This window comes from Petromyzon marinus, chromosome 1, assembly GCF_048934315.1.
Source record: "Petromyzon marinus isolate PM22_M1 ecotype Great Lakes invasive population chromosome 1, UKy_Petmar_22M1.pri1.0, whole genome shotgun sequence".
Lineage (NCBI taxonomy): Eukaryota > Metazoa > Chordata > Hyperoartia > Petromyzontiformes > Petromyzontidae > Petromyzon > Petromyzon marinus.
Window position 1 is genome coordinate 32,258,903 of NC_133667.1, and position 21,864 is coordinate 32,280,766.

The 21,864-nt window shown below is 49.2% G+C and overlaps 1 protein-coding gene across 5 annotated transcripts in view; it reads left to right on the plus strand.

Annotated features, from left to right (window-relative positions):
- The first annotated feature begins 936 nt into the window (after positions 1–936).
- Positions 937–21,864, plus strand: part of LOC142924618 (uncharacterized) — a 95,217-nt gene continuing 74,289 nt past the window's right edge. For 2 of the 5 annotated variants that reach the window (XR_012941725.1, XM_076067175.1), the window contains exon 1: positions 2,270–2,698. Coding sequence is in view for 3 of the 5 variants with exons in the window: in XM_076067175.1 (XP_075923290.1) it covers positions 2,626–2,698 (73 nt within the window). In the remaining 2 variants the exon portion in view is untranslated. Of the gene's footprint in view, positions 1,672–2,269; positions 2,699–6,794; positions 8,237–21,864 lie in introns of those variants that run through there. The other 3 variants (XM_076067173.1, XR_012941727.1, XM_076067169.1) reach the window with 3 other exon arrangements.

Sequence of the window (21,864 nt, forward strand, 5' to 3'; positions counted from 1 at the left end):
CTGACTTCTCGCTCCTGAACATAGCCCCCCCCCCAGCCACGCCCGGCCTCCCTTGTCGACCGCGTGCCGATGTTTACACCACAATGCACCGGGTGCTCGCTAGAGGTTGAGCCGATCTACGGGAGGCACCGTTTCAGACATCAGCCACTCTTGTTGGCTGTGAGCGGTAATTGAACTCGCGTCTTCTCGCGCTGGCCCCTACACGCAAATTATACAACGCGTGCACACGTCCAAAGATGCACACAATATGTATGTAAAGTGCGCGTGCGTAATTGCACGTCTTGTATGTGTGTCGGCATCGGCCTCTGCCGAAGGAGGCATTTGAAGGCAGTCGCTCTCCCAACAGCAACAACAGCAGCGGGCTGCAGGAGCGACGGGCGGTTATAGCGCTGCTCGCACGCGGTGGTGGTGATTGTGGTGATTGTGGTGGTTGTGGTGGTGGTGGTGGTGGTGATTGTGGTGAACCTGCCGATCATCTTCATCGTCACCTGACCCACGGCAATCGGGGCCTGTCCCGTGACCTCCTAACGGCGAGCCGGCGACGCTCAACGCCCTGCGTTCAAGCGCACCTAGCCTGGCACAAGCGCCCTAGTCACGTCACCGGCGCTTACTGACAAATGGCATTTGTTGTTGTTGATGATGATGATTATGATCTTAATGTCCACCCACGGCGAGAAGGTGATGCCGAACGAACACCGCGCGCGCGCGTGAGTTACGTAACCCGGAGTCGGACTCGAACCGCTCGGCTGAAACAACCTCGGTAGGGAACGACGGGTGGGGCGGAGGGGGAGTGGATCGAGGGAGACAGGGGGCTGGGGAGTGGAGACCTGGGGGTCGCGTACGTGGGAGGGTGAGAGAGATGGATGGAGGGAGCGAGGGAGCGTGAGAGGGATGGAGGGTAGGGAGCGATGGAAGGAGGGACGGAGGGCGGGCGGGAGGGAGCGCGCGAGGGATGGAGGGAGGGAGCGAGAGAGATGGAGAGATGAAGGAGGGGATGGGTGGGTGCGTGGTGGGAAAGTGCGGAGAAGCCAAGGGGCGAATGAGGACACCCCGAGTCTGCAGTCCTCGCGCGCAGGCACAGAGACGGCCGTGTCTCCATTCATCGTCTCCCTCCCCCCCCAACTGGTCACGAAGACACCGTGTCTGTCTGTCTGTCTCTCTCGTACGGACAGGGATGAGATCGTGAATGATTTCGTGTCACGCAGGTGACCGGGGGGGGGGGATCGAGACTGCGTCTTCTCGAGTCTCGCGGCGAGATCGAGTGCTCCTTGCGTTGTCCCGGCTGCTCGTCTCGAGAGAGACAGAGACAGCGTCTGGGACTCGAGACGGATCGATCGTGAGATGTAGAGACAGACGGCCAGCCCGTCTGTCGAGTTAAGAGCGCAGGGGGCGGCCAAGATGGGAGATTCGCTGATCAGAGCCACGAGGCGTAGAACTCGAAACAAGGGACTCTTCCACGTGACTGGGCTGCCAGATGAGCAGTTCTATAGGCGATGGAAGGTGCCATCAGCAGCATCAGCAGCAGCAGCCAAGGTCTATCCACTGCTGGATGAAGGCACCCCCCCCCCACCTCCGCTCCACCACGCCGTCGTCTTGCCGTGACACGATCCATCTCTCATCCTCTCGCTCCATCTCCGCAGAGGTCGTGCTCTGGGAGGAGGTTGCCCCCAGGTCACATATACTCTACATACATGCACACACATGTACATGCACACACATGTACATGCACACACATGTACATGCACACACATGTACATGCACACACATGTACATGCACACACATGTACATGCACACACATGTACATGCACACACATGTACATGCACACACATGTACATGCACACACATGTACATGCACACACATGTACATGCACACACATGTACATGCACACACATGTACATATAACAACAACCGCCATTCGCCACTAAGTGGCGGTGCCGTCAACACGGCGCTTGTACCAGGCTATGTGCACGTACACGCGCACACACGTACATACACATACATACACACACGTACACACATACCTACGTACACACACACACGTACACACATACACACACGTACATACAAACACGTACACACATACACACGGTCATACATACACACAGTGTACAATAAAACACATACGTGGCAACATATATATCCATACAAACAAATCCTAACACTGATTTTTAAGCAGAAATATATTTGTTAAATATATAATGATGATATTATTAGACACACATACACAATACATTTAAAATGTTGTGGATTTGCTCTCCAACACACCGGTGTGCTGTACTAGTTACGAATTGGCCATGTTTTGTTTACGTGACAACCCTTACTAGTTGGCTGTGTCGGGTGGTGGCGGGTTTAACGACACATCTATATATTTACGCGATCTAACCCAGAAAACCTCTATTATGGATATGATGATGGTTTGGGCAATGGTTCTTTTTCAGAGCAGAAATGAGAAAGATAGGATATAATATTTTTCAGTATTAATTTTTAACATTGTGCATGTGTATAGACCTGACATATGCGGGTACTATTAATACAAATGACGTAGCGTTAGAATATCATATACAGAGCCGGCAAAAATACTGAATCCCAGGTTTAATTAACATAATTATAAAATGTGTTTTAATGTTTACAAAAATAAATACATTTACAGATTCGCATGAAGAGGTTGACTGCATTACGACGTTCAACTGGCGTGGTATGTTATTATTACACACACACACAATACATACACACGTGGTGTGTTATTATTACACACACACAATACATACACACGTGGTGTGTTATTATCACACACACACACAATACATACACACGTGGTGTGTTATTATTACACACATACACAATACATACACACGTGGTGTGTTATTATCACACACACAATACATACAAACGTGGTGTGTTATTATGACACACACACAATACATACACACGTGGTGTGTTATTATTACACACACACAATACATACACACGTGGTGTGTTATTATTACACACACACACACAATACATACACACGTGGTGTGTTATTATCACACACACACAATACATACATATGTGGTGTGTTATTATTACACACATACACAATACATACACATGTGGTGTGTTATTATTACACACACACAATACATACACACGTGGTGTGTTATTATCACACACACAATACATACACATGTGGTGTGTTATTATTACACACATACACAATACATACACACGTGGTGTGTTATTATTACACACACACAATACATACACACGTGGTGTGTTATTATTACACACACAAACAATACATACACACGTGGTGTGTTATTATCACACACACACAATACATACACACGTGGTGTGTTATTATTACACACATACACAATACATACACACGTGGTGTGTTATTATTACACACACACAATACATACACACGTGGTGTGTTATTATCACACACACACAATACATACACATGTGGTGTGTTATTATTACACACATACACAATACATACACACGTGGTGTGTTATTATTACACACACACAATACATACACACGTGGTGTGTTATTATTACACACACAAACAATACATACACACGTGGTGTGTTATTATCACACACACACAATACATACAAACGTGGTGTGTTATTATGACACACACACAATACATACACACGTGGTGTGTTATTATTACACACACACAATACATACACACGTGGTGTGTTATTATTACACACACACACACAATACATACACACGTGGTGTGTTATTATCACACACACACAATACATACATATGTGGTGTGTTATTATTACACACATACACAATACATACACATGTGGTGTGTTATTATTACACACACACAATACATACACACGTGGTGTGTTATTATCACACACACAATACATACACATGTGGTGTGTTATTATTACACACATACACAATACATACACACGTGGTGTGTTATTATTACACACACACAATACATACACACGTGGTGTGTTATTATTACACACACAAACAATACATACACACGTGGTGTGTTATTATCACACACACACAATACATACACACGTGGTGTGTTATTATTACACACATACACAATACATACACACGTGGTGTGTTATTATTACACACACACAATACATACACACGTGGTGTGTTATTATCACACACACACAATACATACACATGTGGTGTGTTATTATTACACACATACACAATACATACACACGTGGTGTGTTATTATTACACACACACAATACATACACACGTGGTGTGTTATTATTACACACACAAACAATACATACACACGTGGTGTGTTATTATCACACACACACAATACATACACACGTGGTGTGTTATTATTACACACATACACAATACATACACACGTGGTGTGTTATTATCACACACACACAATACATACAAACGTGGTGTGTTATTATGACACACACACACAATACATACACACGTGGTGTGCTATTATTACACACACACACAATACATACACACGTGGTGTGTTATTGTTACACACACAATACATACACACGTGGTGTGTTATTATTACACACACACACAATACATACACACGTGGTGTGTTATTATTACACACACACAATACATACACACGTGGTGTGCTATTATTACACACACACACAATACATACACACGTGGTGTGTTATTATTACACACACAATACATACACACGTGGTGTGTTATTATTACACACACAATATATACACACGTGGTGTGCTATTATTACACACACACACAATACATACACACGTGGTGTGTTATTATTACACACACACACAATACATACACACGTGGTGTGTTATTATTACACACACACAATACATACACACGTGGTGTGCTATTATTACACACACACAATACATACACACGTGGTGTGTTATTATTACACACACACACAATAAACACACACGGGGTGTGTTATTATTACACACACAATACATACACACGTGGTGTGTTATTATTACACACACACAATACATACACACGTGGTGTGTTATTGTTACACACACAATACATACACACGTGGTGGGTTATTATTACACACATACACAATACATACACACGTGGTGTGTTATTAGTACACACACAATACATACACACGTGGTGTGTTATTATTACACACACACAATACATACACACGTGGTGTGTTATTGTTACACACACAATACATACACACGTGGTGGGTTATTATTACACACATACACAATACATACACACGTGGTGTGTTATTAGTACACACACAATACATACACACGTGGTGTGTTATTATTACACACACACAATACATACACACGAGGTACGTTATTATTACATACACAATACATACACACGTGGTGTGTTATTATTACACACACACACAATACATACACACGTGATGTGTTATTATTACACACATACACAATGCATACACACGTGGTGTGTTATTATTACACACATACACAATACATACACTCGTGGTCTGTTATTATAACACACACAATAAATACACACGTGGTGTGTTATTATTACACAGACACAATACATACACACGTGGTGTGTTATTATTACACACACACAATACATACACATGTGGTGTGTTATTATTACACACACAATACATACACACGTGGTGTGTTATTATTGCACACACACACAATACATACACACATGGTGTGTTATTATTACACACACACAATACATACACACGTGGTGTGTTATTATTACACACACACAATACATACACACGTGGTGTGTTATTATTACACACAAACAATACATACACACGTGGCGTGTTATTATTACACACATACGCAATACATACACACGTGGTGTGTTATTATTACACACACACACAATACATACACACGTGGTGTGTTATTATTACACACACACAATACATACACACGTGGTGTGTTATTATTACACACAAAATGCATACACACGTGGCGTGTTATTATTACACACATACGCAATACATACACACGTGGTGTGTTATTATTACACACACACAATACATACACACGTGGTGTGTTATTATTACAAACATGCACAATACATACACACCTGGTGTGTTATTATTACACACACACAATACATACGCACGTGGTGTGTTATTATTACACACACAATACATACACACGTGGTGTGTTATTATTACACACACACACAATACATACACACGTGGTGTGGTATTATTACACACACACAATACATACACACGTGGTGTGTTATTATTATACACACACAATACATACATACGTGGTGTGTTATTATTACACACACCCACAATGCATACACACGTGGTGTGTTATTAATACACACAGACAATACATACGCACGTGGTGTGTTATTTTTCCACACACACAATACATACACACGTGGTGTGTTATTATTACACACACAATACATACACACGTGGTGTGTTATTATTACACACACACAATACATACACACGTGGTGTGTTATTATTACACACACACAATACACACACACGTGGTGTGTTATTATTACACACACAATACTTTCACATGTGGTGTGTTATTATTACACACACCCACAATACATACACACGTGGTATGTTATTAATACACACAGACAATACATACACACGTAGTGTGTTATTTTTACACACACACAATACATACACACGTGGTGTGTTATTATTACACACACAATACATACACACGTGGTGTGTTATTATTACACACACACAATACATACACACGTGTTGTGTTATTATTACACACACAATACATACACACGTGGTGTGTTATTATTACACACACACAATACACACACACGAGGTGTGTTATTATTACACACACACAATACATACACACGTGGTGTGTTATTATTATACACATACACAATACATACACACGTGGTGTGTTATTATTACAAACATGCACAATACATACACACCTGGCGTGTTATTATTACACACATACATAATACATACACACGTGGTTTGTTATTATTACACACATACACAATACATACACACGTGGTATGTTATTATTACACACATGCACAATACATACACACGTGGTATGTTATTATTACACACATACACAATACATACACACGTGGTTTGTTATTATTACACACAATGCATATACACGTGGTGTGTTATTATTACACAAACACAATACATACACACGTGGTGTGTTATTATTACACACACACAATACATACACACGTGGTGTGTTATTATTACACACACAATACATACACACGTGGTGTGTTATTATTACACACTCACAATACATACACACGTGGTGTGTTATTATTACACACACACAATACATACACACGTGGTGTGTTATTATTACACACACACAATACATACCCACGTGGTGTGTTATTATCACACACACACAATACATACACACGTGGTGTGTTATTATTACACACACAATACATACACACGTTGTGTGTTATTATTACACACACACAATACATACCCACGTGGTGTGTTATTATCACACACACACAATACATACACACGTGGTGTGTTATTATTACACACACAATACATATACACGTGGTGTGTTATTATTACACACACACAATACATACACACGTGGTGTGTTATTATTACACACACACAATACATTCACACGTGGTGTGTTATTATTACACACACAATACATACACGCGTGGAGTGTTATTATTACACACACACAATACATACACACGTGGTGTGTTATTATTACACACACAATACATACACACGTGGTGTGTTATTATTACACACACAATACATACACACCTGGTGTGTTATTATTACACACACAATACATACACACCTGGTGTGTTATTATTACACACACAATACATACACACGTGGTTTGTTATCATTACACACACAATACATACACACGTGGTGGGTTATTATTACACACACACAATACATACACGTGGTGTGTTATTATTACACACACGTGAATATGCGCACGTTTTAAACAAGATTGGTGATGATATCATTCGCCACTGATAGAAGCCGACATTCATTTTGCAGTGCGCTAATCACTGCGCCACCGCTGCCCATTATTCTTATTGTTATTTCTGTAGATATTCTTGTAATGTTAATTTATCGTATGGTAATGGTACGACACGTACTTTACAGTGAACGTGGTTCAATGTTGACATGTCTGTTCACTTAAACGTCACACGACATCCCAATAGATTCAGCATTACACTTTTAAAGGTCCAATATTGAATTCAGTCTGAAGAAATCGTCGTGCCAATAATGATAATGAAAAAAAGTCATTTAATTTATTTGATTTAATTACAACAATCATAATGATGTTAATAAAATCATTTTATTTATTCTCCGATTCATAAGATGGTCCGGAAAGTAATACGCATCTAACGTTCTCCGCTCCTGTGTCAATAAAGTTATACAAATCTGATCTTTCTCACACACACACGCACGCATGCGCCTATCGGATTATAAGACGCACTCCCAAATTTTGATTGAAAATACAGAGTGGGTGGGAGGGGATGTGACGGGAGGGAGGGGGGTCTTATCATCCAGAGAATTCGGTATTCATCTGGTAAATGAGCAGCGTAAGGTCTCATGGGTTCTGCTGTTGGATGTTTGTCCAAATTCCTTTGCTTAACATTTGTTTGGGCCTGTTCATCGCGGTGACAAATCGGACCACGTTGGGTCATCAAAGTGTTGCTCTGTGTTTGACGTCGTTGTTGTTTACGTTATAAACTTGACACACGACAGTGAGAGAGATCGGAAGACTGCAGTCGGATAATGACACACAAAGAACACGTGGTGGTGGGGGGGGGGGATATAACACTCGAAATGTTCCGCACAGATGGGTTCACGATCCCCCCCACCCTACCCCACCCTACTTGCTGTACTACCGTCTCCTGTCCAGTGGGCAGCCTCGTCCCGACGTTAATTCCATGGATTTCTTTCCCTCAAGATCCTCTTTACGTGATCCGACCCACAGCTCGCCTCCAAAGCTGCGTGTTTGGAGGCGGATTATAAGACGCACTGTCAACTTTTGCTTGAAAATACGGAGGGGGTGGGAGCGGATTTGGTGGCGAAGGAGGTAGGGGGTGGGGTTGTTAGTGCGTCTTATAATCCAGAGAATACGCGATTCACATCGTAAACTTGCAGCGTGAGTCTCACGGGTTCTCGTGGATTCTGAATGCACGCAAAGACTACGTCCGGAAACCCCTCCCCCCCCTCTCCAACCCCCCCCCCCCCAACAAACACGCGTTTGTACACGATGACGTCACTTGTTTACAAACGTAAAACAACGCGAACAACAACAACAACAACAGGTCAACCAAGGAGCAACGCTTGATACAACGTGGTCATAAACACGGAATAGTCGAGGCTGTTGCCTGGCCGGAGGACACCACAAGCGCCGACGCGATCCGCAATCGAGCGAATCTTTGTCCTTCTCAACAAACACACAAACACCCCCTCCCTCCCCCTCCACGAATATTGTCTCACAAAACCCCCCGTGAGTCGCTCTGCGAAGGGCCTCTCCGTTCAGCACGAGCGGCCACGCACGGTGCGAAATAAATTCGACGCGCCGTGCGCACGGCACCAGCAGGATTATTGGCTCAGCGACAGCAAACCACGGGGAGGGGGATCGGTTTCGAGACACGGGCGGCTCTACTCGTCGGCTTTGGCAGCCTGGCTCGAAGCGATCGCTTGTCCGGACTGAGCCCAGGTGTTTACTGACGAGGGACGTCTACGTCTGACGTGGGGGGTCCTTGTCCATACCCGTCAATCCCTCATCAGTGCCCCCGCCTTATTACAGACCAATTCAGACCTTATTTGGTCATCCCCCCCCCCCCCCCCCGTGCGCTTATACATCTTCAATCGCACACAAATGAGACATTTTATTTCCTCGACTCAAATTTCCCTGTACAAGAATACGGGGTAAACCATATGTGTTGACAGCTATGTGATTACACACTAGGATACACTACACGACTGTAAACTACACTACTACACACTACTCTATAACACTAAACTACTAGACACTAAACCACTTATACACGATATTACAACACACCTGTCAACCCCGTATCAGTGCCCAACCTTACCGCAGACCAATTCAGAGACCTTATGGGGTCACCCCGTGCCCTTGTAAATCTCAACGTTCATCCTACAAAGTCCCATCACGAGGGAGAAACTCAAACAAATAGACAATTTGTGTCCCTATTGAAGCGGATGTACGCCGTATGGACCTGAGAACTCAATGTCCCTGTACATGAACACGGGGTAACCCGTATGGGTTGACAGCGATGTTTTTTTTTCTGATGCAATAACTTTTACCGTACACACGCGGCACAGACACCTCCTTCTCATGAATGTCATTCCACGTGAAATAAATAAACAAACGAGTATTTCCTTACCAATACCGACCAATACCCCGGCCATTCGTCACTAAGTGACGGGGAATTCACCACGGCGCACTGCCATGCCAGGTGCACTTTCCTTACGCAACCCGCAACATTTGCATCAATGCCCCCGACACGTACAGATCTCCGCACGTGTCCTTCACATTGGAATCTTCTAAACACCCCGCGATCAATCAAAACAAAGCTCCACCACGACGATCGTGATTCATAATGGAGGTTTTTTTTTTTGGCGAGATCGCGTAAAATATAAGTGTGTCGTTAGACCCGCCACCACCCGACACGGCCAATTAGTAAGGGTTTGTTACGGACACAAAACTCCAAATCGAGCATTCGAATGAGCGTACTCGAATTGTCGTGGGTTTACTCTCCAACACACCGGTGTGCTGATCTAGTAACGAATTTGCCACGTTCTGTTGACGTGACACAACTTCACTAATTGGCTGTGGCGGATGTTGGCGGGTTGAACGACACATTTATATTGACGCAATCTAACACACAAAACCTCTTTTATGGATAATATGGGTCGCGAAAGCCTACGTGTTACAATGAGCATGCTTAAACCAATAACACCACCACCGACATCGCCACCACCACCACCACCACTACACAAAACGTAGCTGTAAACGTACCCTTATGAAGCTACGTGTGAAGGGTCATGCATAGATATATGTCTAGCACGATACAGTTATCATTATAATTGCAGAATAATTCAATCGAATACACACGAAGCGACTCGGGCTCTGACTGACGTAAATGGTAAATTATGTCCCGCGATGTACATTGAAATCTGACTATTGGCACAAATATTATCGGTTGTGACTGCTTGCAACTCGAGGAAACGTCCCAAACGCTCCGTTTTGCGAATATTATTATTAGCTTAACCAATTTTTTGTAAAAAGTTGCGGCGAGGAGGCTGCCGATTGGTTCAACTCGTACGGGGCAGGGTCAGCCCTAACGTTTCGCACCCCCCACCCCCATACGGAACACACTACACACACGCGCATTGATAGCCCTCGCCTAGAGTGAACCGAGCCATTCGCCTCGTGTGTAGAGCGACGCTAAAGACGAATGAAAGCCCGCTTACGGGCATTTGTTGTTGATTTTTTTTTTAAATACAGACTTCTCTGTGGATATCGCTGCATGCTCGCTGAATAGAAAATTGCTCTGGAGCGTGTCAAGCGATGGGACTTATTGTGTTGTGTGTACGGATACAGGCAGGCAGCGCTTTCGCTAAGACGACTCTGATGAAGTCGGGCATATTACTCCGTCTTCATGATGTACTTATACACCTGTTTACACGATTAAAGGATTATAGGATGTAGGATTAGTACATCGGCGTATTATTGAAAGGCAGAATGTGTACTCTCGTGGCAGTGCCTTACGCCGCTAATTTCCTATGTATTATAGGCAGCGTTCCAGAAAAAAAATAACAATTAAGGCCTACATATGCGCACTCACAAATACGTACGAATATATCACAATAGCTACATGTATGAAGTCATAACATGCATGTGATAACTGTTTACATGTGTATACATATTTAAAAATGAGCTTTTAATGGTCGATAAAGTACGTGTGCCAGGTTCTCGAACATCATCGGAACTCACGTCTGTCACTGAATCACGATTGTCCTATACGTATCGATAATTGCATGCCGGTAATAATCCATGCAAGTAGGTCCTGTACGAATAGAAATATCAAACCGCATGAACACAATTTCGCTTCTGATGTTGTAGCAGCGTGAAAACGCACACAACGTCTACACAACGTCCACTCACACACACATACAAAGACAAAGATGCCCCGTGTAGCCTGCACAGGCTGCGGGGGCAAGTGCTTTAAATGGAGTTCAGATACCTGTGAGACACATTACTTGGTGGTGATCTCTGCTGCAGCAGCAACACTAACAACAAAACGCAACCACAATAGGCGGCGTTTCAGGCAACGGCCCTTCTTCACGGCATCGATGTATCAAGTCCGGAATAGTTACGCGGGGTGTTGAAGGGGGTGCGGGGGGTGCGTTAGGATTGAGAAGGGGGGAGGGGGGTAGTTAGTGCAGCTCGCACGATGGCCCGGCCACTTTTGTCTCCCTAGTGCTGGTGCGCATTCCCTGCACGAGGTAATCAGTTGAGGCTGAGTCGACCTTGGGGAAGGCCTAGGCTCGGTTCGGGTATTTGCCGCTGATTTGAGCAGTTGCCGGGATTTCAACTGCGTCGGTTTAATTTGGTAACACTGCGCTAACCCTCTGCGTCACAGTTCCCCACAGCCACAAAGACAAAGATCACCCGTATAGCGTTAATAGACTGTTGGTGGCAAGTGCTGTTAGCGAGCACCTATGAAGGCCAGCACTGCACACGAGGGGGGTGGGTGGCCAACACCACGCCCGGTCGCCTTTGTCTCCCCAGTGACCAGTTTACACACCGCGCCGGGTACTCATTTGAGGCTGAGTCGACCTCGGGGAGGCCCAGAACCGGTTCAGATAATCGTCACTGGTGTCGGCCGTGAGCGGGAATCGAACCCGGGTCGCCAGGTTCGTGGCGCAGCGTAGCGCTAACCGCTACACTATCACTCCCCACAGGCACACGCACGCGCACAGACACCCACACACAGTTCTGTCGACGTAACATAATCCATCCAGCACGCCGACATGCATAGGCCTACGTAGGCTACACGTATACATTGGTAATGAGATGCAAACATACATCATGTAATTATGCGTGGTGTGTATAGTGTATAGTGCATGTGTAGATTGTTAGCAGTCTCAACACGTCATTCCGATAATTATTTAATTTTAATTCGCATGTTTCCGTCTATATTCGTCTAACCAACACCAGCAACGATTATCTGAACCGGTCCTGAAACCTCCTCTAATGAGTATCTGGTGCGGTGTGAAAAACATCGTCACGAGGCAGACAAAGGCGGCCGGGCGTGGTGCTGGCCACCCACCAGCCAGTGTGCCCTGCCATCCTTCAGAGGTGCTACTCGCAAACAGCACTTGCCACAACAGCCTTGTTAAGGAGGCTACTCGGGGGACCTTTGTCTTTGGGTTCATCTCTGGTTCGTTCGGCTGAGTGACGAGACAGCCCTGACGTCTCTACTTCTCTTCCCCATCCTCGCCCTCTTCCCTCTCCATCCTCCCTCTCGTCCCTCTCCATCCTCCCTCTCGTCCCTCTCCATCCTCCCTCTCGTCCCTCTCCATCCTCCCTCTCTTCCCTCTCCATCCTCCCTCTCGTCCCTCTCCATCCTCCCTCTCGTCCCTCTCCATCCTCCCTCTCTTTTCTCTCCATCCTCCCTCTCGTCCCTCTCCATCCTTCCTCTCGTCCCTCTCCATCCTCCCTCTCGTCCCTCTCCATCCTCCCTCTCTTTTCTCTCCATCCTCCCTCTCGTCCCTCTCCATCCTTCCTCTCGTCCCTCTCCATCGTCCCTCTCGTCCCTCTCCATCCTCCCTCTCGTCCCTCTCCATCCTCCCTCTCTTCTCTCTCCATCCTCCCTCTCGTCCTTCTACATCCTCCCTCTCTTCCCTCTCCATCCTCCCTCTCGTCCCTCTCCATCCTCCCTCTCGTCCCTCTCCATCCTCCCTCTCGTCCCTCTCCATCCTCCCTCTCTTTCCTCTCCATCCTCCCTCTCTTCCCTCTCCATCCTCTTTCTCTTTTTTTACGATCAGAGGAAACAAGAAGATGCTCGGTGTAGTCGGCACTTTGATTCGTTCCTAATTTAGTTTTTTTCAATGCTCTGCTTTATGTGCCCCCCCCCTTTGTTTAAATGAAAGATTTCACAAAAGATTTAAAGCTCTGCTCCTTCTTCTTAACCCTTCCCTCTCTCTCTACCCCCTCTCTCTACCCCCTCTCTCTCTCTACCCCTCTCTCCCTACTCTATGTCTATGTTCCCCCTGTTTTCTATGTACATATTTTTTACTACAAGTGTTGCATCCGCACCCAGCCCTCCTCGCAGTCCTACGGCCTCCGACGGGTAGCTCATATCTGCATGCAGAGCTCTCCGTGTTCTGCCACCGAGCACACGGCCTCCTCCAGCGCCCACTGCTTCTTGAAGGCCGGCACGGCGTGGGTCAGCCGCGCACGGCGGAACTCCAGCCCACACACCCTGGCTCCGACCAGAGCGCGGAAGATGTCCAGGCTGTTGGCCGGACGTTTCCCCTACACGGCCACCTTCCTCACCCTGTATATGGTGAGCTTGGCGTAGCCGACGAGCACGTTGACCAGCCCCTGAAGATGTTGGGATCCGTTGCCCTTCGGATATCCAAAGATGAGGACCGTTGGGGAGAAGTGTAGGCTGAACCTTAGGAGGATGTTTCTCAGGACCTTGAACAGCGAATCCAGGCTCTTGCACTCCACGTATTGGTGCGCCACCGTCTCCACTTTACTGTAGAAACGGCACTCCGGGAACGTGTCAGTGAAGCGCGCCAGGGAGGCGTTGGTAGTGACGGTGCTGTGGGCGATGCTCCAGCTGAGGTGGCCGATATGGTTGTATGTCGGGCTAGAGTAGAGTTACAGTACCTCCAGAGAGCCCTCTCCGGAGAGATGCCAGGCAGGGCTTTCCTCCAGGCATGGTCCTTGTGGCTGCTGAGGGTGTCCTGTTGGTGAAACCGGACCATGTAGGAGTAGAGCACCTTCCACTTTACATTTGCGAAGGCCACCTCCGGTAGGTCTTCCAGCCAGCACAGGTTGTGATCCGCCTTCATTTGTCGGCATTGGCGATGCAGTGGCACGACGGAGAGCTCTGGTGGAAGGGGACCGAGATGGGCCTCGTCATCCCCAAAGCTGATGGCGGGCGTTCTCCCCACAGCTGCTGAGAAGGCCCCCTTGGTTTCGGCCAGGATCCGGGCAGCCACCCGGAGTGACTGCAGCCCCCTGTCTTTGCAGCCATGTCTGCTGGTCCGAGCCACCGGCCCCGTGTTCCAGGCTCCACCAGATCTCCCATCCTGGTGAGCCGCGCGTTGGTGAGGCGCCTCTCCATGCCAGGGGTGGTGGTGGTGGTGGTGAATTGCAGCTTTGTCTGCGGGTTCCTGAGGATCGGTTCGAAGACCAAATCCTTGGCTGATCGCGGCTGGTTCAGGCTCCTGACGGCGAGGGAGCTCCATGTCTGCAGGACGCTCCTGTAGAAAGATGGCAGCTGTTCCAGTGGGAGGCCCTGCAGGTCCATGTAGAATAGTTGTTTGGAGCACTGCAGACCCCCCAGCTGTTTCAGGAGGAAGGAGGCCGTGACACTCCAGGCCGGTGCAGGGGCGCGGCCTGCAGTTGGAAGGTGGCCAGCTGACTCCGCACGCACACCAGCCCGTGACCGCCCTCGTCCAGTGGCAGGGCCATGACCCCAGCTGCGACCTGGTGTCCTCCGCCCGACGAGAAGAAGTCGAGGACTCGCTTCTGAAGTGCGTTGACGAGGCTCATGGGGGGGTGCAGGGAGAAGAGTTGGTGCCACAGCATGGACGTCACCAGCTGGTTCACCATCAACGTCTTTGTCCTGAAGGTGAGGAACTTGCACAGGCGACTCCAGGTGCCCAACCACTCCTTCACCTTCTCCTCCAGCTCGACCCAGTTCCTCTGCGGTGGTTCCTCCTCTGGTCCCAGGAACACCCCCAGCTGGTACAGCGATGTTGTGCTCCAATTGATGGCTTTTGCCTTCTCGGGACACTGGGTCATGTCCCACGCTCCAACCAAACAGCCTGCTACACTTTTGCCAGTTCATTTTTGATGAGGAGGCCTTCGAAAAGACCTCCTGGCACTCGTGCAGCAGGGCGACATCATCCAGGGAACGCAGGATGAGGAGGACGTCGTCGGCGTGTGCCGTCAGGACCAACTTGACGCTTGGTTCCCTGAGCACCAGGCCTCTGCGTCTCCGCCTTATGAGACTCAGGAAAGACTCTAAAGCCAGGGCATGAAGTTGGCCCGAAAATGGGCATCCCTGTCTTACTCCTCGCTCGAATTTGACCGGGGCAGCGAGGGCACCGTTGACCTTGATTATGCACTCCGCCTCGGTGTAGAGTAGGTGGATCGTTCGGAAAAAAAACATCCCCAAAATCAAAGTCCTTGAGGGTTCCCAGGAGGTATTTGTGGTCTACTCTGTCAAAATCTTTTTCCTGGTCAAGGGCCAGAAACGCGATTTGGATGCCCAACCTCTGGGACACCGCGATGAGGTCCCTGACCAGGAAGATGCCGTCGTGGATGGTTTGTCCGGGGATGGTGTAGGACTGGTCCCTGTTTATGACTTGTGCAATCATTCCTTTCAGTAGCAGGGAGAGAGCCTTCGTCAATAATTTGTAGTCTGTGTTCAGGAGGGACACCGGACGCCAGTTTTTTAGGTACCTCAGGTCTCCGTTCTTGGGAAGCAGAGTGAGCACCGCCCTCCTCCAAGACTGGGGCATCACCCCGGTCACAGAGGCTTCCTCCAGCACCTCTCTGTAGTCCTCCTGTAGGGATAGCCAAAAAGCGGCGTAAAACTCCCCTGTCAGTCCGTCTAACCCTGAGGATTTATTTGGGGCCAGTCCTCTTACAGCTGCGTCAAGGTCATTCCTTGTGAGCTTTTGCTCCAGCAGCTCTTTCCCGTCTTCCCCCAGGTAGACCACTCCATGCCTCCGCCTGTGCCGCTCCCGATGTTTCTTCAGGGGAAAACAGGCTGCCGTAGAAGTCTATGATGATGGTCGACCTCTGCTGGAGTTCGTGCGCCCGGACACCGTCACCATCAGAGGCACTCCATAGATTTGCGCCTCCCGTTCTGCCTCCCGGGGGGGTAGAAAAGTGGGGATCCCGTGTCGAGGTCGGTGATGAGCTTCACCCGGGATCGCACAAACGCCCCTCTCTTCCCTCTCCATCCTTTCTCTCGTCCCTCTCCATCCTCTCTATCTCCCCTCTCCCATCCTCTCTCTCTCTCTCGCTCCCCTCTCCCGTCCTCGCTCTGTCGGCTATCCACTGCCTCTCGCGTCGGAGCCTGCGGCGGTGCGGGTGCCTGTGGTGGTGGGGTCAATTCACGCACGCTCTTCTACATCCCTCTCTGTGTATCTCTGCACTCGCGGTGCGCGTCGAGAGTCGCGTTTCGCCGCCCCAAACTGCCGCAACAAAGCGGTTCCCGTCATCCTCCTCCTCCACGCCTCGCTAGCACAAATAAATAAACAAAGCGACACGGTTACCGAGCGCAGGCTCAGAGGGACAAAACGCCAAGCGGAGCAGCCTCCCGCAGCAGGTACACTCACCATAACAACAACAACAACATACTCTCTGGTTCTTTCGGTAAAGTCACGTAGACAGAAAGAAAGAATAATAAAAGAGCACGACGTTTCGGTCGCAACACAAGTGTCCTGCAGTCACGAAAGCTTCAAATCAACAACAACGTCATCGTCAACACCAACAACAACATCATCCGCCCGGCGTCCTCTATCCGGCCAAACAGAAGCTGCTTGGGGCATGCGATGGCTGGGCATGCGGGCTACATGACCCAGCGAACGCAGCCTCGCTTGCCAGAGGAACTCACAGACACACACACACAAACTTGATATAAATCGACTTAAAGCGGTGAGGGATATTGATGGTTCAGCACTCACTGATTCACATCCAGTCACTCGCTCACCGGTAGGCAATCGCTTCCTTATCACTCTCCTATTGCTACTGCTACCACCATGGTGAATGCTCCTGTGACCTGCACTCATTGATTCCTCCACCTGTGCTGAGTACTTGGAATGTACCAGACACTGACTGTTGCCTCTCATACACCACCACTGTGTTCAACTACTTCTGTACCACCAACACAATGCAGGTCAAATCAACACACGCACTCGCCTACTCACTCACGAACTCGTCCACCCACCCACTCACCCACTCACCCACGCCATCTCTCACCCACCCACCCACTCACGCCATCTCTCACCCACCCACCCACTCACGCCATATCTCACCCACCCACCCACTCACGCCATCTCTCACCCACTCACCCACCCACTCATGCCATCTCTCACCCACCCACTCACGCCATCTCTAACCCACTCACCCACCCACTCACGCCATATCTCACCCACCCACGCCATCTCTCACCCACTCACCCACCCACCCACGCCATCTCTCACCCACTCACCCACCCACCCACTCACGCCATCTCTAACCCACTCACCCACCCACTCACGCCATCTCTCACCCACCCACCCACCCACTCACGCCATCTCTCACCCACCCACCCACTCACGCCATCTCTCACCCACTCACCCACCCACCCACTCACGCCATCTCTCACCCACCCACTCATCCACCCACTCACGCTATCGCTCACCCACCCACCACTCACGCCATCTCTCACCCACCCACTCACGCCATCTCTAACCCACTCACCCACCCACTCACGCCATCTCTCACCCACCCACCCACCCACTCACGCCATCTCTCACCCACCCACCCACTCACGCCATCTCTCACCCACTCACCCACCCACCCACTCACGCCATCTCTCACCCACCCACTCATCCACCCACTCACGCTATCTCTCACCCACCCACCACTCACGCCATCTCTCACCCACACACTCACCCACCCACTCACCCACCCACTCACGCCATCTCTCACCCACCCACTCACGCCATCTCTCACCCACCCACTCACGCCATCTCTCACCCACTCACTCATCCACCCACTCACCCACCCACTCACGCCATCTCTCACCCACTCACCCACCCACTCACTCACGCCATCTCTCACCCACCCACTCACCCACCCACTCACCCACCCACTCACGCCATCTCTCACCCACCCACCCACTCACTCACGCCATCTCCCACCCACCCACTCACGCCATCTCTCACCCACCCACTCACCCACCCACCCACCCACTCACTTACGCCATCTCTCACCCACCCACTCACCCACCCACCCACTCACTTACGCCATCTCTCACCCACTCACTCACGCCATCTCTCACTCATGACTCACCCACCCACTCACGCCAGCTCTCACCCACCCACTCACTCACGTCACTCTCACCCACTCACCCACCACACTTTAGAATTCCCTCCTCCCATCGCCACCATCGTCTCTTCCCCCCCCCCCCCCCCAACGTCCCTTACAAGTTCTGACAATAACCTTCGCTCAATTCATTACAACTGTGATAGTGCTGATTGTTGCTGGCCGTCGCTTGGCGTTTTGAGCCTTTGGGCATGCAAGTAAACAACTCGCACTCTGTCCAAACTATGGGCAGTCTCCTTCGCTCTCCTCTCTCCCTCTGTTGGGTTTCGTTCGTGCTTTGATTCACAATACCACCAGAGCACTCCCTTACGGGGGATTGATTTCTGATATTGAGAATATTATCCGGGGCTTCTCAACTCCGCCCAGAACCTGCGCGTCACAGGGCTCAGCGCATTGGACTCACGATCCAGAGGTCGCCGCCGGGTTCGATTCCATCTCCAGTGACCTGTTTTGCGGACCTCAGCCCCCCGTAGAGCTCCGGAAGAAACGAAGCTCCGTGTCTATACCGTGTACACACATCGAGAGGTAGCAGCGAGAGCAAATGTCCTGCATCAGATGAGCATCGAGGCCAGTCGTGGAAATTCCACATCCCTATGACCGAGGCCAGCGTGTGCATTGTAAAACCCACACAAAGCGGCCGTAATAATTGTATCGACCCCCCCCCCCCTCCCCGGGGGGTAGGGGGTCAGAGTTCGAACCCGAGTTCAATCTCCCCAAATCAGAATTTGAACGAGCATCCCTACCGGTCGAGACACCTGCTTTGACACCTGTACCCCACGGCGTTACCGGGGGGGGGGGGGGGGGCGGATTCGGGGGTTCGGGGGTTCAGGGGGGGGGGGGCAATGAGGCGCCTGGGTATGGGCGGCAGGCAGCCACGGCCAGCCGAGCAACAACACGCCCAGCCCCGCCACGAAGTCATTAATTACAACCCCCAGCGTAGCCGTTCGCGGCTGCTCCTGCCCTTAATGACTGAGCGGCGTATTTACCAGCTAGGGGTGGAGGAGAGGCTGTGGAGAGAGAGAGAGAGAGATGGGGAGTGGGAGAGAGAGGTCTTTGTTGCCTTTGTATGTACAAAGACAAAGGTCCCCCGTGTAGCCCTTAACGGACAAAGTGCTGTTAGCGAGCACCGATGAAGTCTGGGTCGTCACCGCCGCGCCCGCCCGACCGCCTTTGTCTCACCAGTGGCGACGTTGACACCGCACCAGGCACTCATTTGAGGCTGAGTCGACGTAGGGGAGGCCCAGGGGCGATTCAGATAATCGCCACTCTGGTGTTGGCGGCCGTGAGCGGGAATCGAACTCGGCACGCCGGGTTCTGGGCGCAGCGTAGCGCTAACCGCTTACACCACGACGCGCACGTGCGGTGACGTGTACACACACACACAGGTAAAGATCCCCGGTATAGCCTTTAACAGACTATTGGGGGCAAGTGCTCTTAGCGAGCATCACCTGTGAAGACCGGCACGGCACACGAGGGGGTGGGTGACGAACACCACGCCCGGCCGCCTTTGTCTCTCTCTCGTGGGAATGTTTACACACTAATTTGAGGCTGAGTCGACCTAAGGGATGCCCAGAACCGTTTCACCTATGAAGACCGGCACGGCACACGACGGGTGACGGGATGGCCATCATCGCAGCTCGACCGCTTTTGTCTCCCCAAAGCTGAAGTTGTTTATCCCTTCACATCGCACCAGGCACTCGATTCACGGCTGAGTCGACCTAAGGGAGGCCCAGGAGCGGTTCAGACAATCGGGACTGGTGTTGGCCGTGAGCGGGAATCGAACTCCGGAAAAGACGGTTTCGTAACGCAGTGCGCTAACCACTGTGCCACCGCTCCCCATTGAAACACCGAAACACACACACGCACACGTCAAGAAGAAACTTTACTCTGCGACGTAACAGATGTAAAGCTGAACAGAACGTGTCTACACGGAATGTTCTCTCTTTGTCTTTACACAACCGTTTTGAGACGAGGCTCAAAAGAAAGCTGTCTCTGGTGTGGACCAATCAGTTTCAAAGACAATGCATCATATATTATCTGAGTACGGTTTTTTTTTGGTTTGCATCTTACCACAAACATTGTGGTTAATGCAGACATGATTCCTTGTTTTGTTGCCAGAAAAAGGAGGAAAATCTATTCTCATGAATACAAAACTGCGCCTATTTTACCCGTGCGATGCAGAGGTATACGAATCATCATCATGTTTGTTTTCTATAAAGTATACAAAGACATGCACGTGGAGGAGGCTCGTGAAGGACGCTACTGGGCTACCGCAAGCAGTCGCCCTCCAGCAACAGCGGAGGATCGAGCAGGAGCGACGCTCACAACAACGAGCGGAGCGCCCGGCGGATAAAACGCAGCAAGTTGGCACAGTGTGGAGCACAGTCGGTGCATCTGCCAGTCACCTCAGCCAATCAACCCATGGCACCTGGGTCTGTCCCGTGACCTCCTGCCCACGCCGAGCCTTCGACACTTCACGTGAGAGCCTTAGAGGTGCACCACGCGTGGCACGAGC